Raw genomic sequence first — 25,054 nt, 5'->3', positions numbered from 1 at the left:
TGCAAAAAGATGTGAAACAAGGTCACACAAGTTCTAAATAATCTTACTTTAAGTTTGCACTGCCTATTTTATGTATTGGAAGACAGAATTTGTCACAACTAATTTTCTTTACTGTTAACTGAAAATGTGCAATACATTAAAATAAGTCTTAGTGAATAATCAGGATCACCAGGTCAGCTACACAATATTTCATGAGAATAAAGTTGCTCCTCAGAAAATAAGTGCTCTTTTTTTTGCCATTCTCAGCAGCCTTACTTGTTTTGCATATGGTTGCATGTTTAATTAGCAATCTTTCTCTAAGTGTCTGCAATTAGACAATGATGATTAATAAAATAACTCCTTTAAAGCTCCATTTAGGCAGCAGAACTGCACAATCAGGTATAATTAATTCATCATTAATAAATCATGGCTGATTAACTAATATGTTGATTACAAACACATTACTGCATAGCCTCCCACCTGAGCTCTGGTGATTTTTTTATCCTGAAAAGAAACAAAGTACTAGTAAACTATTTAAAAAATGCTTTAAGCAGCAAAGATATTAGTTTGGTCAGGAAATTTAGATAACAAGCCTCTTTAAAATGTATGGGCCTTGTTCATGATTAGTCCTCTTGAGTAAAAGAAATAATGGTACTATTTGTTAAATGTGGATGGGTGAACAATAGCTGGTTCTTTAGTTCATTTATATTCCTAAGGAAGGGTTTTTCTCCACAATCATCTCTGATTATGGGCCAGATTCAGTCTTTGGCTAAGCCAGTAGGAAGAATTAAAGGCAGCACCACAAGCATGAAGCACTGCTGCTCCAGAAGGTGCACGTCCCCTGCCAGCCAGGGAACAACCCGAGCTGGGGAGAAGAAGCAGGGCTAAAGCTGCCATAGCAGTGTGCTGCTGAACTGCCCCCACAGCTGTGATTTGCATCTCATCATGAGTCCATGTTTAGAAATCACATTGCAGCTCCACCAACTTCAGCAAGACTGAATACAGGAGAAGAATGTGCATTTCCATTTGGGGCATTTCCATTTGGACACTCCTTTTGCTTGCCACCTAGCCCCTGAGCTGAGTAGTGCATTTAAATCCCATTTTTGGTCTGCTCTTTGCAGCTGCAGGAGACAGAACTTTCTACTTAAGATTCTCACACTGTTACTTGTCCAGATCCTTGGACTTAAGTAAGAGGTAAGTAACAAGTTCTGATAAAATTCAAAATAAATGGAAAAAAGGGAACTTGGCACAACTAAGTTCCTCATGATTTGTAACAGGATGACATCCAACTGTTCCCATAGTATTAGATTGTCTTTTGAATTCAAAACACATCACTCTGAAATACTGCAAAGAACTAAAGCAAAGCTTAGGACACAGGTGACTTGAAAGAGAAAACAGTTTTAGCTAGAGTAACTGCAAGTTCCATATTCCTAATAAATCCAGTGAAAGACCACATTGTGGTGACAAAATCTGAAGCAGTACATTTTATGAAGATTAGAGGAAACTTTTTGTTTAGGAGAAAATCATGTTTTGAAAAATAATTGACATTGCTATAACCAATAAAGTTTCCTATCAGATTTTCATCAGCTTCAAGTGCATCATAAGGTCAATCTGTTAAATATTTCCTCTAAACCTTTAATTAAAAGTATTGGCTAAGCAGCAGTGCTATGATCAAAGGCAATACTATTCAACTTTGAAAAATACTGTTCATAAAAGAGAACCACAAGGCACATTTCTAAACCATTTATATTTTTTCATATTTTAATTCAAGTAAGTTAATGAACATCGCTGCCACTTCAATATATAGCTGAGAAAATGTCTTGTTAATTAATTCAGATTTCATGAACAATTATCTATATGAGAAAGGTTTGATTATCAAACAGATGCTTACAGTTTAATCCAGGAAGCAGTAATGGCTTTTAACAGGGAATTTGGAAATAAAGAGAAGAATTATTTAAATGCAGAAAAACAAGATTGCTGTACTCGAACATTTTCCTAGGTCAGTGTACATAGGAAGTGGTAAGATGGAAGTGAAGAATACTAAGGATCTTGAAGATCAGAAGTGAGTACTTTCAAGCAATCTTTAAAAATGGACAATGAGTAATCACGGACTTTTGAGAACAGTAGTGATTCACTGACTAGAGCTGAGATGAAAGCAGCATAATCAGAGTAACACGAAGATTAGTGATTAGTGAGAGGACAGGGAGATTACTGCCAGTTCTTTCACAAGGTCAGGTTTCCCTTTAATACAACAGCAGTTTGTCCTGCGATGTCAACTCTTCCGTCACTGCGCACGGAAATCTTCAACTCTCCTCCACGGCGGGAACATTGAAAAGCTAAACAGAAACAAGAACCCAAAGTTAAAAAACGAGTGTGTATCACAAATTATTAACAAATCCATGAAAACTCAGGGAAAGGAGGCTTCTGGCTCCAGAAAGTAAGCAGCACCAGGGCAAACAGTGCACCAGGGATGCCCTGGATGAATTTCCTTTATGGATGAAGGTCAGCTGAGGGTGTATTTCCAACTAGACCTTGCCTATTGAGTCTGACACAACTGCTACTTAACACAAGCAGTGAAGGGTAGTTTGCTTTGTTATAAGCAAATTAAGTTTCTTCGGTGTATCTAAGAAGTCTTGAATTCTCCCTTCATGGGATACAGCTTTTGGAGGGAAGAAAGAACACCAAGCATTATCTGCAGGAGAACAAATAATCATTTTACTGGCACTGAAAACCAAAAGTTGATACTGCATTCAAAGAATGTGCCTGGCTAAAGTGTGAAAAAGTTCACAAAGGCAGTTGGAAAAGTCTACAAAGAAACACAGATGCTGTTTCAGCTATCACAAACTGACACCAAATTCTTACACAGGCAGGAGCAGATACTGATTTATAGAATCTTGAACATACGATTTGGATAAATCTGAAGTAGAAACAGCCTCCTGCTTGTAATTGCTTAGAGAACTAAGCTTTTGCCTGAACTGTTGAGCTGTACACACGTGGGATGTTCACTTAGCATGTAGAGCCTCTAACTTGTTTCAGCAGTCTCATTTTAGCTGCATGACTTGACCAGAAAATGGTCTGGTTCAGATGGCATTTGAAAAGGTTTGAGTTTTGAGCAGTGTTGCTTTTGTGAAAGGCTCTAAATGGATGAAGAGGCAATCTCCTTATTCAATGAACTTCCAACTGCTCCAGAAGTTGTACAAAGCTAAAGGGCACGTTTTTCCTCTCAAACCCACAATTTATAAACGGGGTAGAGATTATATTCAGATCCCAATGGAGCACAGGCTCTCTGATGGCACATATGCTGCATGTTTTGAAACTATTTCTCAGCCACTGCTGCTAAGAAAGCTCTTCTTTGATCAGGAGATTAGATTCTCAGACAAAGCAAGCACTCCGAAAGAGAGGAAATAGGAGCTATTTAGAGATTGATACTTTCTGTTCTTTTCCATTTATAGAACCACAGGTTGTTTTTGTCAGAACACCATCTACGAATGGAGTAACGCTTCAACTGAGTATTTTAGACTCTTAAAAGACCCAGGCCAGCATTAAAATTGACCAACTATTATTACCAGCTGTGGAGACACACCTAAGTTCTTCCACTCTCACATGATAGCAGATCTAAATAAAAGAGATTCATTATTTCAACCCTTCAAAGGTTGGTTTGGTTTGGCTTTTTCTTCTTTAAATGTTCAAACTCTAGCTCTTTCATGTCAGGACTACTGAGATTGTTTTGATATTGGTCCATGTTATTTTACTTTTACAGAAACTTCCAAAGTAGAAGAAAAACAAAAAATACCCCACAAAAGAAACTTTTAGCCAAGCTTATATGAAAATAATATTTGATCTATCACACAAAAGCACTGACATTTCATGTTGTGTCCAAGAGTAAACAGGCATGCACAGAATATTTCAATACCTGGAGGATTTCATTTAACAGCAGTGCATATGGAGGCATTCAGGCATCTCTGAAGTGTACTTACTCTTTAGATCGCAAACTTGTTACAAGCCTATTCCATGCCTGCATTTACCAGGAGTACCTCATACTATACATATACTATGTAGATTTTATACAGGTTTACTATGAAAACAGTATGTACAGCTGTACAAACAACATCTTACAACTAAACTCACAGTGCTCTGGGCTCCTCTGTGGTTAATCTGACAATCAGGGAAGTTTAGGAGCAGCCACAAGGCCTGTGAGGTTGAGTATGCTGACATCACAGTATCACACCTGTCAGCTGGTGGCCTTGTATGAACATTATCCTGTTGGTTTGGAGCTTATCACCTGCCTAGATGGAGCTCAATGACCCCTGCTTAATGAATTTAAGGACTAATGGCTTTTCTTCATAATATCATCAGAACAGCATCAACTCAAGAAGAAGTGACACTCTTGTAATAATATTTATTTTAAGAAATCACTAGTATTTTGTTTGAATTTCTAAATCCTATAGAGGAATGCTGAAAGAAGCACTTGTTCCTTAACCTAAGCAAAGATTTCCAAAACTGTTTTCTATCCTAAGAAAGAAGGTGGACAAATCCGGTGATTGATGGAGAGAAATACCTCTCCTTTGAAGAAATGTTACACGTGTGCATAGGTTGGATGATGTCAATCTGTGTGTTGAAATTACCTGGCAAAGATGAAAGCTGCAATGAAAACTCTTGACAGCACGAGAATTCAAATTAGCAAAAACTTAAATATGGGTAGATTTTTTGTACCTTAACGAAGCAACTTCTTCTGTCTTTCAACCTGCTTTGTTGTTGTTGGTAATGTTGGTGGTAATTTTTGTTTTGTTTCTGCCCCCCAAAAAGCAACCCTTAAATGCTATAAACCTGTTCTGTACTGGAAGGAATCAGAGAAGTCAGAGGCAGCAACAAGAAATAAATTTCCCCACAAATTAATACAGTTGTCCCAAGTAAGCTGGTGTATCAAGATTCCTCTAGCTAAACCTGAGATAAAACCTGTCCTGGATAAGCCCTTTCTCATCACAATAATTTGGGAAGCCCTCTCTAATTTATCTGGTTGTATGGAATTCCTTATGCATGTTTATAAATGTTACCCTAGAAATACAACAACAGTGTGAAGGGCTGTATACACACAGTTGTTACACACTGCATTCACTAGAAACTGTGGAAGTCTATACATCTGAGAGATTATAATTTTTATACATTGCAGTGACTCCTCAAATGAAAGAAAGGCAAGGACTGATACAAAACCCTGATTTAACCAGCAGCTTAAATTCAAGGACATGTACCCAGCTCCAAGAAAAGATCATGAAGTATTTCACCTTGTAAAAGTACTGGAAAATTCTCTTTGTAGTTGGTGGGGGTGGTGGTTGTTTGACAACTTAGTCTAAAAAAAGCAGGGAGAGAACCCAAACACAGGAAATTAAGTCTGATGCTTCAGCAGAGCTGCAGCTGACCCCTCCTAAAGGCCTCAATAGCCAGAGAGATCTGACATTAGATTTAATGTTCCTTGTTTTTATATTATTTTATATGTGATCTATTTGGGAACTAACAGATCCTTCATTTTATGGAAGAAATGCTTCCTTTATTCTTGCAATAAAAAGTATTAGATATTACAGAAGCTACCACAGAGGTTTCTGAAAACCTGAAGATGTTCTTATTTATTAATAATTGGTGATATAGAATGTCCTTGAATGTCAGCTATCTTTTCCAAATAATCTCATTAGTAATAGCATTTGCCCAGTACTACCTGATACCTCTCAGATAGACATATGCAAGGAAAACTTATTTTTCATAAACATACATCAACTTAACTTATCCTATTTAAAACAGTTCTGCACAATTTCTACCACAGAAGAAGTTTGAGGACATATGTGTATGGAATATGAATTAAAAAATCCAACACAAACCTATCTTGTGGTCAGACAAGACTTTTTTTGTGCTAAACACATTAGAGAAGCTGATTACAGTATCAGTTGTAACCTTGGCTGCTTGAGCTAGTTTCTCTAAAAGAGGAAATGGGACAGTACATACAAAATACATGAAAATGCGAAACAGGTAGAAAGTGTCGATTTTACATAAATGAGAATTCCAGTCTATTTGAGTACTTAAAGAAGCAGTGTCTATAGATGGCATGGAGAGTTCTAACTCCTCATTAATGTCCAAAACTGCCAAAAATCTTTACATAAGACCTTACGTAAGATCCGTAAGGACACATTACCAAAGACAGTTTTTCATCTTCAGAAAATATGTTGAGCTTCTGGCCCCTCTCCCCCTTCCCTCCCCAGCATTATTTAACCTATCACAGATATTGTGTGGTGTAAATGCAAACACAAGATCTTTGGGACAGAATGTTAAATCTTTCCTCCAGTCCATGATAGAGAAGCTCCTGTTCACGGTGGATCCTTTGAAGACTTACCATCTCCAGGAAAATTAGTTTTAAGATTAATTTGACCAAATACAGGAAGGCTTATATTCAGGGTAGCTGTTTGTTTGGAAAAGTGTTTACTTTTATGGATAAAGAACCTTATTAGATCAAGTATTCAAGTTCTGTTCCAAACTAAACATGATCAAAGGCTTGTGTGCAGAACTGCCTCCGTCCCCTCATGGGGAGCCAGGTAGGGGATGAGGGTATTTGGTATTTCTCCTCTTGTTTGTCTGTTCTCTGGCAAGGCACTAGAAACAGGAGAAGCAAGGAGTCACCCAACACCTCCCCATCTAGTATTGTCATATGTTAACAGTTCCTCTTGGGTTTTTTCTACCAGGTTCTTAAGTTTCTTGCTTAATAACACAGAGGTGAACTAATAAGCATATCTTACTGATTGAATGAAAACACATAAAAAACATCCCCTGAGATTCACCACGCTTCAGTTAGAATGAAAGGTAATGAGAAGTTAAATCCAAAAGCCAAGATCAAAAACTGACTGTAGAGAGTTATGATCTAGAAACCAACACTTCAAACTCCCTAGGGTATGATGCATCATGGTGGTGGATAGGAAAGAAAGCCATTTCTCAAAGATTACCTCACACACAAAATATTACATAATATTCTATTCATCTTGAGGAAATGGATAGGGAGTTATTGCTACAGTTTGGATTGCAGTAGCAATACAACCTTCTCTTTTCTATTGAGTAGATTTACATAAATGGACAGCTTTGCAATAGAACAGCTTATCTTACCAAGCATTTCTTTCTTCCCCAGCTGCTCTGACCAGTAGCTGCTTAAAACAGCGTGAGCAGATCCTTAAAAGAAATTGGAAAACAAAGTATAGAATTAAATTATAATCACTACTTTACATAGTAAGCATAGTCAAAATGTAAATATCATAAATCAAGTGCCACATTGTGTTTAGGATTAAAAAAACTAAGAGTCTGCACAGCTGACAGACCTTAAGGCTTTACAATTTCAATTTATGGTAAAGCAATATTACTTCCACACCCTCTAGCTTCAGTGGAAATCTTGTTAGGTGAAGGCATCATGTTAGCCACAACTCACAACACAGCTGACTAATAATTAACTGGTACCTAAGCAAAGGAGACTTACAGCAAACACCATCACACTAAGTGCAACCTCAGAAGAAGAGACAGGAACACTTCCTGCTGCCCTAAGCATGCAGCTAGCTGAGCTCCCACAGGCCTGAGAACAGCAGCAGTAACTGTCATGAAACCAGGCAAGATCTCAGGTGAAATGCATGGGGAAAAAACCAAACAAAAATCCAAAGTACCACAAAAAAAGAACACCAATAGAAGTTGATATAAATTTCCACTGCAATACTCACTGAACTAGTACTGAGTGAGACTCTCACTTTTCTCTAATGGTAATACTTGAGGGGAAAGATCTGAAAAAGGTACAAGAATATCTGGCCCAATGACAGCAAGAAGCTGATTTCATTTTTTTCTGAATGAGTTGCCCTCAGTCACAAAAGTTTTTAGTTTAATGAGCACTACTGCTATCCATATAAACCAGTAATTGACAAGAGACTCCAGAGTACAAAAACAGATTGACGAATTTTAATAAGAACCTTTTAATTGAACTGAAACAAAAGTATGAGTTGCTTATCATACAAACCTGTAACAGGGTCAACATATACCTGTAACAGGGTCTTCCAGAACTCCATACCAAGGTGCAAAATATCTGGAGTAAAAATCGTGGCCTTTTCCGCTGGAATTGCCCTTAACAGTGAGTATGAGTCCTTTCACTTTTCCTGTCTTTTCAGCTGACAAAAAGCGTTGTGCACTCACTTTCAAGTCTTCCAACACAGAGCTTGAATATAATTATAGAATTTTTAAAACTTGCATTCTTAATTTTACATTAATGTAAGTATTTAAAGAAAAATAAAGCTATAGAATCATTTTCTAATTCAAAATCAGCCCTAAAATATTAGAGACAAGATTCCTAGCATTGCCCTCCCAATAGTATTTGACAGAAAATCACCTTGAACCTAATACACTCTGAATGAGCCAGAGGAAAAAAACCTCAAGCCATGAGGTTGCTATTTATTTCTGGAAACAGAGCATCCTGAAATATTAGCCACCAAAAAATAACAAAAGAAAACAACCACCAAAAAAACCCCTCTCATTTTGTTTCAACGTTTTAATCACTGAAAAAATTATTGCCTCACTACAGAATGTACCGAGTGCCCCACCTCCTTTCAGAGCAGGCAAATAACTAACATCATTCAGATCTTCATGGCAATTCTAAAGCTGTCTACAACTGGCTGATACCTCCCTACAAAACAGTCTGAAAGAGTGAAATAATAATACTCAGCTGAGAATATTTCTTTTCCCCATTTCTCCAGACTTAAACCATTAGTTAGGCCAAACTTCAAGTTTACAATAATAGTAATTTGGCCTGATTAAATAAGTTATGTTTTGGCATTATATACCTAAATCATACCTGAATTAACAGTGAAATTCAGATGAGCTTTGGAATAATTTGAACTGGAATTTCCTCTCTAAAGCTACTTATGATGTTGTTAAGCATGTGTGAGCAGATTACAGTTCAATAGAAGTAAGAAGCCCTGGCATTCTGTCAATGTGCCCTGAACTGAAGCAGGACTCCAAACATCCTGCCAGGTTACTGGATCATCTTTAGACTCAAGTGGATGGGAAAAATACATCATCATTAAAACTGTTTCCTACACCTTCTTCTCATGAAGACAGATTTCAGAATGATCTTATTCAGTTTTGCAGCTTCAATAAGCTCATATTAAAAGATAAAATAACCACTTTACACAGAAATTTAAGTCAGAGGATTTTAATCTCCACCTGATTTAAAACTAGCTAAAAGAACCTTGTATGTAAGGAATAGAGAATAAGCAGGCCAACTCAGTTTCTGCGTTCTTGATTTAAAAAATCAAGAGTGTAAGATACCTTTCATAAGTATCACTGAGGCGGACTAAGAGTTTCTTCATGTCAGGAGAATAACGGACATCTTGAACAATCATGTCACCAACAGCTGCCTGGTGGGAAAGATAAAGGAGACAGAAAAACACCCATCATCACTTGAATATAAAATGTTATTTCCTTAGCATTTCTGTACAGCACCTTCCCTGCTAGAAGAGGGCTTATGCAATATCTTCCATGCAGCCCTCAAGTACATGCAAGCAAGAAAAGCAAATGCAGCACATGCATGAATAGATATGGGTGGGTTACAAGCCCCACATGTCAAATTGGGAAGAAATGCAGGACCCAGAGGAGGGCAAGGACACAGACTGCCCTCTTATGCACACAAAAAGCTGAAAATGCCATTGAAATAAATATTGATACTTGGGTCAATGGTAACGGGAGATACAGGTTCAGCTGTGGCATTTTGGAGAATTACATTCTTTGACCATTACTGACTCATTACTGAGAGCTTTGAAGTTTGGTGTTTCAAATTCAGGAGTACATCAAGCAGTGCCTTGTCACTATTTTTTACCCACTTTAATACATAAAAATAAACAAAGCTATTATAAATGCATTTTTAATACAATTGATGGATTCTCCTTTACCTTTATTAATTCTTCTACTTCCTTAAGGTCCTGAAGAAAAAGAAAAACACACACTGTAAAAAATGCAATATGTTAGCATGTATCTATGCAACTACAGAGACATATACTGACATACACATACAGACACATACTTTCCTTGAAAACCTAACATGAATAAAATTTTGACTAACCTGGGGGTATGCTGTGTAAAGTGGCAAGTCCAGGACAATATGATCTTTCACTTGTCTGGCCTTTAGTTCCCCACTCAGTGTCACAAATGTGAGAACTGGATTTGTATTTTCTAGGGAGAGAAGGGAGAGAATATTGCAACATTATCAAACATATAAACTTTAATCTAAACTATTATATAATGGGATTTGCTCAGTATACTCAGAGAAAGTTAGTCATGCAGCTCAAATATATCTAGAGTAACTCTGTACTCTGGGCAAAATTCCCAACTAACTCAATAAATCTGCTGAGGCTAATAAACACAGCAATTGTCAGGGAATCATTCCTGCACATACCTAGAATGAACGGGAATGTCGTCTTAACAGAAAGAGCAATATTTCCTATTCATCAAATTCTACTGAACCTCTCCCAGATAATGTTGCTTCACGTATCTGTCTCTCAGGCCAGTCCAGCGGTTGGCTGGACCACTCCGCTAGCTCTGATAAGCCTTAACAGTACCTTTGCGTGGGTCTCGGCTCCGCAGTACCTTTGCCTTGGCTGTCACGGCCGTGGTTCGAAAGAGGGGACACTCTTAAGGCTCAGGAAGGTTTTATTCGGGGATCACAGGGGCAGTCCCTGGTCCCAGGCTTGTGCCTCTGGAGAGTGACCCAGGGCCTGGTTTGCAGGGGGTTTTTGTTCACCAGAAATCTCAGGGGTGGGCACAAGTTACAAGACCAATGAAACAAAGCAAGGTGGCTAATGCCAAATGCAATACACAACATTAACAAATCAGGTAAATTGGGGTGGGGTCCTCGGAGATCCACCAATCCCTGTCCGACACCTCTCCAAAGGTTTCGGGCCTGGGAGATGATGGGCAGGGAGGGGAGATGCATTGAGATGAGGGAGAAAGACAAAGGGATGACCGAAACTCCAGGCAGAGGATTAGGTTGTCTTGGAAACTCTTATCAACTTCTGATAAGAACATTCCAGGACAGGAGCTTTACCTGGCTAGGATTAAAGTCCAAATCACATCAAACTTCTAACTAAAAACCTAAAAACAATTCCAGCACCCCCACAAGATAACATTTGCATATTTAGCACTTTTCTTAAACAGGAGTAACAGCAGGGCATTTTGATCAGAGGGTAGGCATCAAACTACGACCTTATAACTACAGAGCAGAAGTAAAGGGAAATACCCAGGGGATCTCCATTTGTGTTCTACAGACGTTCTGAATGTTTAATTGCCTTTGTCTTAAAAAATAGAGGAGTTAATGAGAAGTAAATGTTCTAAAAAGTTATACTAATACATAAGTTGTAAACCTACTTTGTACATGAAATAAAACAGCAGCTGATGCAAGAGTAGCATGACCACAGAGAGGAACTTCATTGGCTGGGGTGAACCATCTGAGGCCAAAGCAGGAACCTTGAAAAAATAAAGATTACTCAGTGCTATTAAGTGGAAGAAGTGTATTTCTTCATTTTATCTCAACATATATATGTTCAGTGATGATGTTTCAGTTAATCAAAATGCATGTTACAATTACTTTTGGTCCTGAACACACTTTTTGCACTGATTTTTCAGGAGAGCTGTCTGTTTTGAATCAGATCAACAACGTTTGCATGCTGCACAGATTTTCCTTTGTCCTAAACAGGCCTTACTTAGAAGCCTCCATGCCCCTGTGTATGATAAAACCCTGCAAAGGATTTAATGATCTGTGTACACCTGCAGGCCAGGTTACCATTTAGAGCTGGTAGATGGCTTTGTTGGTGTAACAGAGCCTGTGCTGGAGTTAGCTCGGTCAGGAATTACTTTGCTTAAACCACCAGTCAAGTCTGGTAAAAGTCTCTAATGTCTACTAATCCTTCATTGCATTAGAAATCATATTTCTATTTGCTGTTTAAAAAATTTGGAACACAAATGCATGATACTTGGTTTCCTGTAACTTTTGCACATGCATTTCAAGTGAATAATTACCATACAAACACAACTAAAAGTGGAAAAGAAACATTTTTTTTTAAGCCAAAGAAGTCTTGTCATTGCTGCTATGAAAAATTAGTGCATTAAAGTCAGCCCCTTCTAATGAAAACCAATAGAACCCAAATAAAACTTTGTGGTGGAACCCAATGGCCCCAGCAGTGAAGTGCTGTGAGTGAGGGCTGGCCCAATCCCAGCCGTGAGCCTGCTCTGTGGTGTTCATGCACTGCTCCAAGTGGAAGCTGTGCCTGAGAGCAGGAGGACACGCTCAAGTGGAGACAACCATCTCTGTGGCCCAGAGCAGCCACCTGGACACTCCAGACACACACTTGGACTTGGACTGAGAGGACACTGAGTACTCTCATAAATTCACATGGCCCTAAAATGACACAGTTGATTGGCATGTTTTTTTCTTTTGTTAAAATTAAATTACATGTATTGGTCACGAAGGCCTGCAGAAACATACGCTCCTTCTGGGAGTCCTCACCACACCAATTAATGTTCCAGAAGCAGATGACAAATGACATTCTGATGTTCCTGGTTCCCTCCCACCACCCCTCAAACACATAGTCTCAGGTGTAGCTGAGTGATCAAATTCCTTTGAAAGACCTGTGCACCTCCTGGGCAGCTGTGTGGGCCTGAGGCCACAAACTAGCCCGTTAGTATCAAAAGCACCATAGTGATAAAGAAGCTGGCATTTTGCATGCTGTCAGATATGGATTACTTGAAAATAAGTGTGTTAAACATATTGCCAAAGTGCTAACATGAGAAATGAAAAGTAGTATCACTTCTTGCTCCAAGCGATTAGTCTAACCCTAAAATAAATTCCTATTTATTAATAATAGAAGCAACCAATTATAGCTACTACTATCCTTAATATTTTTAATTACAGAGACTGTACAAAATCCTACTCCCTGTACAAACCATCAGACAACAAAGATGATAAACATGACTCCTTAACCTGGAACCTAAGTCCAGACTAGTGGAGTTCCAGCTCCTTGGCTCATGCCACCACACAACTGTCAACTGAGCAGATTCAGCAAACTAATTCAGCTGAAAATTAATCCCCAGAGTGAGTCTGAATCAGTTCTGCATTTCTCTGATGTTTTCTATCTTGCCCAGTGTCCCTCCAGTTTCTTTCCCAACATATACACATGCACTACCAACAAACACCAGTCAACTCTCTCCATTTAAACCAATCAAAGGAGCAGCTTTAAGTGTTAGGTTTGGACCACACCAGAATTTCCAGCTTTGTTGGAAACCTGCATTTTCCAGTATTGGCTCCACAGACATCTTTGTGACAAACTCAAATAACATTAGAGTTACATTAGAGTGATGATTCTCTAAACAGCCTAGACAGATTCTACTCATTTTGCAGTCTTGTGCATATGGAATGAGCATGTTCCATCTTTATTCTTCTGCTTGTATAAGAAATTATCACAGGATATTATTAGTAATAAGGGAAATATTAATTGATAGATGTCTGCTCAGCATTTTCTTGCTTATTTAGTAAAAGGCATTAAAACAAACGGTCTGAATTCTGAATAAATATGTTTATCTTCTAAACTTTCAAGAATCCACATGTAATAGTCTTATTATGACCTTAAGACACATCACAACTTCAAGATTTTGTTTTGTTGTCTTACAAATTAGCATCTTTCTTTCTAAATGTACCCACAGTGTCTTCCTCTTCCTTTGTTAGGTATTTTGGAGGGTAAACAGAATCACTAACTTTTGGTAAAGTCATCTCCAGGTTTCAGTTTTCTGATGAAAGCTGTTTCTGAAAGGTTCATTTCTGTTGCAATTTTTTGGTGCAAATCTTCATCCAAGTCCTAGGGATTAAATAACAAATCCAATCAAGAGCAGGCCAAAAAACGCAGGATCAGGCTTTCTGTCAAATACAGGAATTTAGATTTCTATTACAATAAAACATAGATTTGGTTTGAATTCAAAATACTCTCTGAGAGTAAAATAAACTTTAAGTGGGACAATACACTCCCTCCATAGGAGCTGAGACGAGACAAACTGGGAAAAAAATAAAACTATTGGAGGTCACAAAGTGCCTGTGATTGAAGGCAGCGAACATTGATCCCAAGACACCCAAGCCCCAGGGACTGTATAACCTCCTCCTCGGCCCAGGTTCCACTGCTCCTTCCCCACAGTTGTGCTGACTGGGCAGGCTGGAGAACGTGGAGTTTAATATATTGAAACTCAAGTGAAACAAAGTACTAAAGGAACCTGGCCAGGTTCAGCCTCTAAGAGATAAAAATGTGCCCTTTCAATACTTCCTTTAACAACTAATCGTTTTCAGCCAAGAATCCCCTACTACAGCTACAAACCAGTAGCTGATTAGTAAACTAGAGCTGTATTTGCAGACTGAGTTCCCTACAGTTAAACATCATTCTAACATTTTACAGTACTGTTACATTCCGTTTATCCCAGGAAGAGTTCTGTCAGTTACTGTAAAGATCCTAGACAGAACAAAGATCAGTAAAAATGTTATTAAAAGTAACTGGTTGGTTTTTTTTTTAAGTAATATGGAATTTTATTGAAATACTGCCATCCTGTGGCACCTCTGAAACACAAAAAGGACTGGTTTTGCCATTCTTGCATTTCTCCTGACTTTTTTTCTGTAAAGCATCTGCTGAGACTCTGGAGGGAGCAGAGAACAGTTGTTTTGCATGGCTGCATCACACTTTCTTCAATCTTAGAATAAAATCCTGAATTAGGATCTCAGCTTTAGCTGTCACACTAAAGCCTTTACTTCCAGGAACTGCAGAAAAAAATTTTTAAACTTCTGCATTCCAAAGTCATCATGCAAGTAAGGTGGCCTCACAATATCTTAATATAATAAAGTAAAATTAATATAAAAATGCAATTAGAAGCTCATAATTTTAAAGCAGAGATCATTTTGAGAGTATTTAGATTTTATGGGGCCAAAAATATCTCTGAAGAGAGATGACATGTTTCCAGTCATACCTTTAGCTGACCTGATAAATAGGCAACATTATATGAGATTTAGACAGACTTACGAACACCTAGAAAGGATTTATATTGTCATTACAAGCTCTTGCTATTGACTACTCTACATATATTTTCATATTTACAATTTTTATTAGGAGATACTATATAAACAATACATGGCCTGTGAATTTCTAATCCATCTTAATAACTATTTTTGTTAGAAATCAGTGTCAATTAGTACCAACTGTTCACAACACCCTGATGAGGATAACCACTATCAACTGCACCAAAACTAGAATGCAACAAGGAAGCAATAAAAACTGGTTGTTTAAACTTGGCTAAAGCTGAACCCAACACAATAATGGTAAAGGACCCATACCCAGGTCAATACCTGCTCTTTTTCTTCCAAAGAGCAAAAATTAAAGAAAAAATGGAAGAAAACCCACACCAAAAACAAATCCCACATTTTAATCCTTCTACTGAGTGCCAAATCTGTTTTACAGCATTACATTTCAGATTTCACTCTCAATCCTTCTTAATCCTCAATTCTTTATTCTGAATCATTCTTGAAGAAATTAAGCCATTTCTTCCTGACTAAACTCAAAATAAATCCAGTCTACTCCTTAATGAAGAATTTCTAACAGCCCACAAAAAAATCATAAGTTGTCTTGTATGACATTGGTCTGATAAAAAAAAGAGCACCCCTGTGCTAATTTCTCTGTATTCTGGAGCCCCAGCAAACAATTCCTCGAAAAACAAAGTCTCGAGTAAAGAAAGCAAAGTCTGATGCAGTGCTGAGTCCTCAGGCCAAGTACAGAATGGCAAATGTCATTACAGTACCTCAAAAACTGCTATGGTTTTTTAAACTTACATTTTCAAGCAGACAGACTGCCGCAGGATTTCCAGAAAACGGCCGGTTTGTAAATGCATCAACCGTAAAAACTGGAATCTGCATTGTCGTGTGCACCTGTTTAGCCGCAGGCTGTGCTCTACAAAGTACTCTCTAACCTGTCCTACCCAAAACGACAGCAGAACTTCAAGTTAATATTTTCCCGACGGCAGGCGGAGCCAGCGGCCCCATCCCGTCACTTCCTAGCGGCGACACGGATTGAGACTCGCTCCTTCCTACGCCAGTAGCGCCCCGCACTGATTTATTTTTTTTTTTAATCTTTTTAAATTAAAACACATTTTAGCCTCCCTCGCCACCAGGCCCTGATCACCGCAACGCGCCCTTGCACCACGGCGCCCGGCCCTCTGAGGGAGACGGGATCCTGCCCAGCTCGGCAGGTTTGCTGAGAAGACGTGGGCAGCCATTGCGTGCGCCCACACCGGGCAGCCTTCCTTATCCTCACTCCTTCTCAAAGCCGCGCCGGGGGAGAGGAACACGCTGAGCGGGACACGAGCTCCACAGCGTGGCGGGGGGCGGTGGCGGCGAAGGGCGATGTCCGGGCGGACACGCGGGCACGCACCGCACCCCCACCTCAGGCCGCGCGCGCTCCCTCTTAGCGCCAAAACGAGGGGCGGCGGCCGCGTGACCGAGAGAGGCGCGCACGGCGCCCGGGCGGCCCCTCAGCAGAGGAGGCGCCGAAAGGAACAGGCGGGAACGCCCCCTCCCCTGCCCCACATGCGCCGTCGCTCCCCTCCACCATTCCCTTCCACCATTCCCCCCGCCTTTCCCCCCGCGAGTCGCGCGTGCGCGGGAGCCGCCCAGGCGAGTGTGAGGCGGCGCGCGGCGCGGGTATCGCGATAGTCGCGCGGCCCGGACGTTCCGCTGCCCGTGGGCGCTACGCAGGTGTGGGCCCGCCGGACGGCTCGGCAGTGACAGAGGAGGTGCGTCCTGCCCGGAGCGAGCGGCTGCCGGGCCACGGCCAGGGGTGCGAGTGAGGCGAGCGGTGAGCGGAGAGGGCGAGCGGGCCGAGCGAGCGGCGGCGGGGCCCGCCCTGGGGGGGTTCGGTGAGCGAAGGGCGGTGGCGACGGGGGGGGGGGGGGGGGCTCGTGACCCGCCTGGCGCCGGGTCGGGCCCGGCGCGCGCCCGAGGGTGGGGGAGGGGGAGGCGGTGCGGAGCCTCATTCCCGATCGCGGCCGCCATTTTGAGCGGCGGAGCCGAGGGCGGCGGCGGCCCCAGGAGAGCGGCGGGCGGGGGTCTTGGGGCGGTGAGGGGGCACGGGCCGGGTAACGCAGCGCAGCACCTCCGAGGCCAGAGGTGAGCACCGGGACGCGGCGGGGGGCGCGGCGCGCGGCGGGAGCGGGGCAGGCGAGTGGCGGGCGCCCTGAGGAGGCACGGTAAATGGCGGCGAGGAGCAGGCGGGGGGTCAGGGCCGCGGTGTCGGGAGCACGGCGGGAGGCGGGATCGCGATGGCTCCGCGCCTGACGAGGTGGCGATGGCGGCTGTCTTTGTGGGTCGGTGGCGGTGCCCCCCCTCACACGCCCCTGTTACACGCACACCCGCCCGCCGCCCCCGGCTGAGGGAAGACAAAGAAAGGCCTTGTGGTTCCGGCTCCTTCCTCAACTGTCACGCTTCAAGGGAAAAAACAGACGAAAAAAAACCAAAACTCACAAAGCTTTACGGAGCGGATGTGAAATGCATTCCGACCATTATGTGCTTTATGCCAAGCTTTATGTGCCGTGCCTGCCCACGTGCTGCCCGCCGTCCACGCGGTGCTCCCCGCAGCAGCCCCAGTGGCCGAGGTTAAATCCCCTTGGTGAGGGGGGGTTAGATCCCCCTGGGGTGTGTTAAGATGCACAGTTTCAAATCTGGAACAGAAATAAAGCTCACGATGCATCGTGATAGTTATCTAAATAAAACCTAACAGATTTCTTTTTAAGGGAGGGACTTAGGCATGGACGGAAACTCAGGGGGTTTTATTTCTGTTTTGTTGGGTATTTTTAGGATTTAAATTAAATAAAAGATGGACTGGAGTGGAAAACACAATGGGCCCAATGATACAACCAATGACGGAACAGTGGTACGACTCCGAGGCCTGCCATTTGGTTGCAGCAAAGAAGAGATTGTTCAATTTTTCCAAGGTACTTTCAGTATAGTCGAAGTGTAGTGAGTTTCTTTAGAGGTTTTTCGTGTCTTTTACAGTGTTTTGTGCACATTTTATAGCTTTTAATGGGTTGGATGGGGAGGGATTGCGTTTAATTTGTTTGTATTAAGTAAGACTAATGCCCTGTAAATGGAGCACAGATAACCATAGACGTACTAGAGCACAAAATGTATCTGATTATGTCGAGGTGGGAATCATACTGTGCATATTGGGGTAACATGAATGTTAGCATTTGGATCAGTTAAATTGCTTGATTGGTAGCTGTATTTTTTTCATGTAACTTAGGTGGTTGCATTTTTGTATAGTCTAACCAGAAAAGAAGTACAGCTAAATCCACATAAATGTTTAATGAAAGATCATGGGCTTGTATTGTTGGGTGATGGGGGCAACAAGGTGGTTTTCTTTTTCGTTGTTGTTGTTTAGATATGCTTTAAGTATTTGCTACAGATGGGAATGTTTCAGCCTTTAACACTGTTCCCCTTGACGGGGTTATTTGTCCTTGGGTTAAAGGGTTGGAAATCGTGCCAAATGGGATAACATTGACGCTGGACTACCAGGGGAGAAGCACAGGGGAGGCCTTCGTGCAGTTTGCTTCAAAGGAGATAGCAGAAAATGCTCTGGGGAAACACAAGGAAAGAATAGGGCACAGGTGGGGATGGAGAGTTTGGGATGGTGTTAAACCTTTATTTTTTGGGGGTTGTGGGTCAGTAATGCTTTTGGGGGGTTGGGGACCATTGGGGAATTGGCTGTTTTTAAGAATTTTTATAACTGATCCTAAGTTAACTTGGGAAATACAGTAGATTTGGGGGGTGGGGGAGACAGTATTGCACCGGGTAGTTTGCTAAACTCAGAAAATTGTTTCAATCATGCTCGTGTCGGGTAATTTGTGATAAATGCTGCTGTAGCCAGACATTGTTTTTCAACAGTATGTTTCTCATACTGGAAAGACATGTTTTAAGCTCAAACTGTACAGCTAGAATTCTCACATAGTAATTTTTGCCACTGTAAAGTGGGGTGTTTTTAATACACTTAAGATTCTTACGGTTTTGAGGAGAAACTTAAGTTGTATGGCATTTCTAGTCACTGCTATTGGCTTGTACGTTTAGCTCTAGAAAATGTAGTATGGCCTTTTGTAAAATTCAGATTGCTTCTGCCTGTATTCTTACTGGTGCCTTGAAAATCCTCTTTTACTAGATACATTGAAATCTTCAAAAGTAGTAAGAGCGAAATCAGAGGATTCTCTGACATGCCAAGAAGAATGATGGGACAACAGCGACCTGGACCATATGATAGACCATTAGGAGGAAGAGGGGGTTATTATGGAGCTGGGCGTGGAAGTATGTATGACAGAATGCGTCGAGGAGGTGGTGGATATGACGGTGGTATGTTCATCTAATGAACACAGGTTCTCTTGGCAGTTTCATGTTTCTGACATACTTGTCAAGAAATAAGAAATGGCAGTAGCTGTAATGCCCATTAGGTTGGATTTATTTATCTGAAAAAAAAGATTGTCATATATCAAAACACGTGGTTTAGTGTTTAAGATGAACATTAATAATAAGGGAAGTATTTTCATTAGAATCAGATCTCTACATTTGCATGTTTCAGTCTGTGTTACGTAAAAAAAAATGTACTTTTGCACCATGTTCAGAAATCCAGGTTTGACAGTCTGCAGAGGCTGTTTGCAGAGACTGCAAAACTGAGTGTTGTGTGTGCATTGCTCTGAATTCTGAGCAGTGATGTAATGGCTCCTTTCCTTCTCTCCACTGCACAGGATATGGTGGCTTTGATGATTATGGTGGCTATAATAACTATGGCTATGGAAACGACGGCTATGACGACAGAATGAGGGATGGGAGAGGTAAACGAAATTATAGTTTGTCTGAAAAGGTTGTCCTGTTACTTGAGTTGCAAGACACAGTATTTCCAAGGCAGGGATAATAGTTTCATTCTGCTGTTTGGGAAAGGAGGCTGTTTAAAAAGGGGAGGGGATTAGGGAATCTTAAGAAAAGGTAAATAGATAACTTAGGAGGGCTTCCGGTTAAGGTTTGGGTTGATACATGGGAAGCATAAACACCGTGCATTCACTGGTATAACTTAGTGCTTTCAGAAAAAAAGTAGTGATGACTTTTGGCTTTTCATGATCTTAGAGGTGTGTGGGTTTTTTTGGTTTGGGTTTTCCAATAGGCATGGGAGGACATGGCTATGGAGCTGGAGATGCAGGGTCGGGGTTCCATGGTGGCGGTCATTTTGTTCACATGAGAGGGCTGCCTTTCCGAGCCACAGAAAACGATATTGCTAACGTAAGTACCACGGGGGAAAGGGCTTCCTCATGCCAGCAGTGTGCATGTCCCTGTCTGTCCCATCCAAACTCGGGGAGCTTTCTCAAACAAGTCACTGCCACACCTGCACAAAGTTAACCAGCTTTTATAAAGCTACTGTCTGAGGTGGGATTGTCAGCAAAGCTATATTTAACATTAATCCTTGCACTCTCTGCTGTTTTGTTTCCATAAAAGGTGTATTGCAGAGACAACAGTTGCTACAATCAGTATCCTCATTTTAAGACCTTCAGGATTTGTTTAAGCTTCTCTGATTTTGTGAAAATGACAGATGTGAAATTTCAATTGCTTAGTTTGCATATTTGTTTGTTAACCTGAAACTTAATTGCAGGAGGGGCAGGGTGGGCAGGCTGTAGAGAGCTGTGTTGGCTTGGAGAGGACTGTATCCTCTAATAAGAGATCAGGGTGGCAGATAAAAGCACATCCACAGGATTTTGGGAATGCATTCTTGTGTTAGTGCAGATGTGGTAGTGTTGGGGGAAAGCTTTCTTGGGATATGAGGCCTGGTTTAAACGAGCACATCCTTGGAGAAAGGCTATCTTGGCAGTTTCACCTATATATTGTATATGCAGAGCTCCATTCTCAAGCTTGTGTTCGTTTGCTTTTGTGGCTGTGTTGGTTTACTTCAATGGAAGTGTATTTTCTTGCGCCAGTTCAATTGTTCCATTTGGGTAAACACTCTGTGACAACAAGGGCCAAAAGTCAGGCTTTGATCTGGAGCAGTGAGGAAGAGCAGTGTGATGGACAGGCAGCTTTTCTTGAATTCCATGAATACATCCTTGCTTTGAGAAATGTGAAGAAGCAGACCCAAATGAAAACCAACTGATTATTTTGTTGTCCAGGATGCCATCACAGTTGACTCTGTTGCTCAAAGCAGTGTGTGTGCGTGTGGGTGGGCAGGAGTTGTTTGTATCTTCGCTTTCAAATAAAGCTCCTCAGCCTCTGTAGCTGCAGCACTCCAAGCTGTGTAGTAACAATGGGTTGTAAACATGGGTTGACCTGATATTGAATATCCCACACTCAACAAAGTACTACTTGAGAAATGAGTAGTTAAAATTATGTAGTAGGATGACATTGAATTAAAGCAGTGCACCACTAACCATGGGAATGGAAAAAAGTACCTGGTTTGAATTCTGCATTAACGTGATTTGGTTTTTAATTTGTTTTTTCCCCAGTTTTTCTCACCGTTGAACCCTATAAGAGTTCACATTGATATTGGAGCAGATGGAAGAGCTACAGGAGAGGCAGATGTGGAATTTGTGACACACGAGGATGCAGTGGCTGCCATGTCCAAGGATAAGAACCACATGCGTGAGTGTCGTGTTCCCCGACGCTGCTTGGCCAGGCTGGAGCAGGGCTGTGAGCAGCAGATCCATCCTAAGGTTTTCCCAGTTCACCACATTGCAGACTCACTTGTTTGTGGTCTTCTGTCTGCTCCCTGTAAGGGGGGGGTTGCTTTGTGTGTCTGCTTCTGGTCTGGGAAACAAAACACAAACTGAGCTCTTGTTGCTTCTTACAGAGCATCGATATATTGAACTGTTCCTGAATTCCACTGCTGGAGGTGGCTCTGGAATGGGAGGCTATGGCAGAGATGGAATGGGTATGCATCAATTGGACGTTTAGCTGATGCTTTGCCAAGTCAAATGCATTCCAGACTTGTAATGTTGGACTTCTGGCTTTGCAGATCAAGGTTACGGCTCTGTTGGCAGGATGGGAATGGGTAGCAATTACAGCGGTGGATACGGAACTCCTGACGGCTTGGGCGGATACAGTAAGTACAAGTTCTGTTTGAAACATTCAGGGGGGAAAGTGTGAATGTCTCCTGACAGAGAGGAGACAAGGGTGGTGGGCTTTGGGCTGGGAGAAGAGAAAGAGGGGCAGTGGTTTTTTGAAACTGCATCTCTGGGGTTTTTACATATTGTGCTACTGCAGCAAATGCTGGTTAAGAGCAGTAATGCTGGAGTATTGTTAGTGTAAGTTGTCATCTTCAGCCAGTTCTGTATTACCCATCCCATTTTTTCTTTTTTTAAGGTATGTATGCGTGACCTTGTGTCAATTGTTTGCAGGTCGTGGCAGTGGAAATAGTGGAGGATACTATGGGCAAGGCAGTATGGGTGGAGGAGGATGGCGTGGGATGTATTGAAGGATAGCCTTGCTTCTGCAAAACACCTTGGAAGAAACAGTCTCTGGTCTACTAGACTTTCTTACAAAATTTAATTTCTTTTGTATTTTAAGAACTTTATAATGACTGAAGGAATGTGTTTTCACAATATTATTTGGTAAGCAACAGATTGTGATGGAAAAATCTGTTTTCTGTAGGTTTTATTTGTTGCATACTCTGACTTTAAATAAATTTTTATATTCAAACCACTGATGTTGATACTTTTTATACTAGTTACTCCTAAGGATGTATTACATATTCAAGACTACAGTCGGTTTAAAATGTTGTACTATGGTTCCATAAAGGTGGTTGTACTGTAACTCCTATGAACACTGATTCAGTTTTATGTAATCTTGGTCTAGTGAACAAATTTAAACATTCACTTGTTTAAGGGGAGAAGGGTAGATAAATAGGTTAGTTTATCTGGTAATGATTTTCCTAAACCCTTTTGATAGGTTGTATGTGATAACTGCACCACAGCATAAAGTTGTGGGGGCTCAGTCGTTCTGGCTTCCTCCTGCTGCTGCCGCCAGCACCCCCAGCCAATGCACACCTGTGTAAAGGAGCTGCACCCCCATTCCTGCCTCCACAACACCAAGCAGCCACGGTTATCCCCCTGCTTTGTGGTAGTGTTGTAGAGCCTGCATTTCACACATGTAACCTGCAAATCTAACAAACACTAGCACAGCTTTTAGCTAACACAGGTCAAATACTAGTTCTTTTGATGCTTTTTACTTAGATTTTTTTTCACAGACGTGCTTTTAGGAAGAGTGGGGGATTTGGAAGCAAGTTACTTCTTTTCTTTCTTGAATTTATTGTATTTAAACATGGTTCAGCATTTTTTTTCACTGCACAGAGCTGATTTGTCTGTACTCAAAGTTTGCAAAGCCATTCTACGTAGGAGCTCATTAGAAGCCAAGATCTCTAAAATATCTATAGGCCCAATACTTTTTCAGTAATACACAACCCAAACACATTGATAAATTTTTTTTGTGCATTTGTGACATGTAAGATATGTAAGAAACTTACTGTTTGAAGACACTTAGCATACCTGATGTGTAACGGAAAAAGGTATTTATTCTTCTGAGCCAGTGTGATCTCCCAAATTAACTGCTTTGTCCTCAATGCCTCCCTTAAAATGTCAAATGTGATCTTGGGTATTGCAAGTCTGTCACCTGTTTTGCTAGTACTGTGTTATATCTGTAATAAATGTCTTCTTGTGGGAGAGAGGAGAATGGAGTTTATTTCACTAGAGAATGTTTGGGTGTCAGAGTGACTGTAAGAGCTGAAAAGGGTGACTGGCACAGGAAGCTTTCTAAGCACTGCAGCAGGGTTGGCTAGGAATGGGAGGGAACCATTTGAAGCACTGAAACTGCAGAAATAGGGGTTTCTTGGTCTGTTGCCAGAAAAGCTGAGGCGTTTCCCAAGTGGCAGTGGTAGCACCAGAGTTAATTCAATTGCAGGGAAAGTACCTTAAAGTAAGGTGGAGGAACGGTGCACTTCCAGGAAGCCTGTTGTTACCGTGAGTACAGCAGTGAGTTAAATCCTGCAGCTCTGCAGCATTTGGGAACACCTGGAGTTCCATCTTGGGAGAAGGAGCCCTGACACCTGCCTAGGACGTGCCTCTGGAGAGTGGACTGGGGTTCTTTGAGCACAGCCAGGCGATCTGCAGAGTCCTCTGCACTTCAGCCCCAGTGCACTCTGCAGGACAATGAGGCCCTTGTGCCCGTCCTGTCCCTTCACCCCGCACTGAAAGTCACGTTCGGCCTGGAGCCTGCAGCTGGCTGCAGCGGCAGTGACACGGCACAGGGATGGTTCCTGCGGGCCGTGAGCGGAGCTGTGCCCGCTCCGTGAGGCCACTGCGGTTTCATGGCCCGGTACCGCAGCCTCTGCCCCGGGGAGCTGCGGGCTCGGCTCCTGACAGGCAGCGCCGGGGCAGCGGCCATGCGAGGCTGCCAAGGCAGGGCCGGGGGTCCCTTCGCTCCCGGGCCGACGGAACAAACGCCGGCACGCAGCCCCTGGGCTTGGCTCAGCCCTCGGAGCGGGGTGGTAGCAGAGGAAGGGAGCAGCGCCCCTGGGGACCTGGGAACGCCCCCAGAGCAGGAAGGCAGAAGTCGCCTCATTTCCCAAGAGGAAAAATGTGCTGCTGTGATCCTGGCTGAACAGTTCCAGGTTCTCGTGGGTACCCCACAGCTCTCCCTATGCTCTGTGAGATGGATTTAGACTCGAGCAGGGTTTTACAGAAAGACAAAGATACAGCATTAGTCAGTGGTGTGCAAAAACCTCAAAAGCAGGCCAGGTACGTATTTTGCTGCCAAGGGAAATGAAACCATATGGAACATCCAGCATTCTTTTTGTTCAAGGCAGAAGTCTTACCTGCAGTCAGTAATAGCAATCTGAATAATTACACACTTCTCCTATGCAAATAGGACAGCACAGAGGGGAGGAAAAATGGCAGTTAAGTAATAATTTATTGCATGTTATGG

At 41.8% G+C, this 25,054-nt stretch overlaps 2 protein-coding genes across 14 annotated transcripts; one reads left to right on the top strand and one right to left on the bottom strand.

Annotated features, from left to right (window-relative positions):
• Positions 1-1,707: 1,707 nt before the first annotated feature.
• On the bottom strand, positions 1,708-16,062 carry PBLD (phenazine biosynthesis like protein domain containing). Of its 8 annotated transcripts, none has more exons than XM_083866835.1 (10): positions 15,890-16,062; positions 13,787-13,886; positions 11,404-11,502; positions 10,103-10,212; positions 9,933-9,962; positions 9,313-9,401; positions 8,031-8,203; positions 7,120-7,182; positions 4,538-4,604; positions 1,708-2,315 (listed from the first exon to the last, which is right to left on the bottom strand). In XM_083866835.1, the coding sequence occupies exons 1-10, from the start codon at positions 15,971-15,973 to the stop codon at positions 2,264-2,266; spliced, it is 867 nt and encodes a 288-aa protein (XP_083722961.1). In that variant the 5' UTR covers positions 15,974-16,062; the 3' UTR covers positions 1,708-2,263. The 8 variants fall into 8 exon arrangements, with proteins under 8 accessions (XP_083722961.1, XP_083722963.1, XP_083722965.1 ...); XM_083866839.1 differs by lacking the exon at positions 4,538-4,604 and adding an exon at positions 4,693-4,816 and having other exon boundaries at positions 2,201-2,315; positions 15,890-16,061; XM_083866841.1 differs by lacking the exon at positions 1,708-2,315 and adding an exon at positions 2,653-2,671 and having other exon boundaries at positions 15,890-16,061.
• A 684-nt stretch (positions 16,063-16,746) lies between these two features.
• Positions 16,747-22,774, top strand: HNRNPH3 (heterogeneous nuclear ribonucleoprotein H3). Of its 6 annotated transcripts, none has more exons than XM_083866830.1 (10): positions 16,747-16,848; positions 17,909-18,045; positions 18,579-18,717; positions 19,263-19,450; positions 19,843-19,931; positions 20,246-20,371; positions 21,583-21,718; positions 21,927-22,007; positions 22,092-22,178; positions 22,474-22,774. In XM_083866830.1, exons 2-10 carry the CDS (start codon positions 17,928-17,930, stop codon positions 22,548-22,550), a joined length of 1,041 nt encoding a protein of 346 aa, XP_083722956.1. In that variant the 5' UTR covers positions 16,747-16,848; positions 17,909-17,927; the 3' UTR covers positions 22,551-22,774. The 6 variants fall into 6 exon arrangements, with proteins under 6 accessions (XP_083722956.1, XP_083722958.1, XP_083722959.1 ...); XM_083866832.1 differs by having other exon boundaries at positions 16,784-16,910; positions 19,263-19,405; XM_083866833.1 differs by having other exon boundaries at positions 16,785-16,910; positions 19,263-19,405; positions 19,843-19,929; positions 20,256-20,371.
• The last annotated feature ends 2,280 nt before the right edge of the window (positions 22,775-25,054 follow it).

The sequence above is a fragment of the Zosterops lateralis genome, assembly GCF_965231275.1.
Source record: "Zosterops lateralis genome assembly, chromosome: 8".
Classification (NCBI taxonomy): Eukaryota; Metazoa; Chordata; class Aves; order Passeriformes; family Zosteropidae; genus Zosterops; species Zosterops lateralis.
The sequence above is the reverse complement of the archived record's forward strand: the minus strand, read 5'-3'. Positions and strand labels throughout refer to the sequence as shown.

What these genes read in the sequence shown, in the direction of transcription:
- PBLD (XM_083866834.1), bottom strand. Translation starts at nt 15,973, where the DNA reads ATGCAGATTCCAGTTTTTACGGTTGATGCATTTACAAACCGGCCGTTT. An exon ending in CAGTCTGTCTGCTTGAAAAT is followed by an intron (nt 13,887 to 15,889) that starts GTAAGTTTAAAA and finishes TTTAATCCCTAG; the next exon opens with GACTTGGATGAAGATTTGCA. An exon ending in GGGGAAGAAAGAAATGCTTG is followed by an intron (nt 2,672 to 7,119) that starts GTAAGATAAGCT and finishes GTTCTCCTGCAG; the next exon opens with ATAATGCTTGGTGTTCTTTC.
- HNRNPH3 (XM_083866830.1), top strand. Translation starts at nt 17,928, where the DNA reads ATGGACTGGAGTGGAAAACACAATGGGCCCAATGATACAACCAATGAC. An exon ending in GATTGTTCAATTTTTCCAAG is followed by an intron (nt 18,046 to 18,578) that starts GTACTTTCAGTA and finishes CTTGGGTTAAAG; the next exon opens with GGTTGGAAATCGTGCCAAAT. An exon ending in CAAGGATAAGAACCACATGC is followed by an intron (nt 21,719 to 21,926) that starts GTGAGTGTCGTG and finishes TGCTTCTTACAG; the next exon opens with AGCATCGATATATTGAACTG.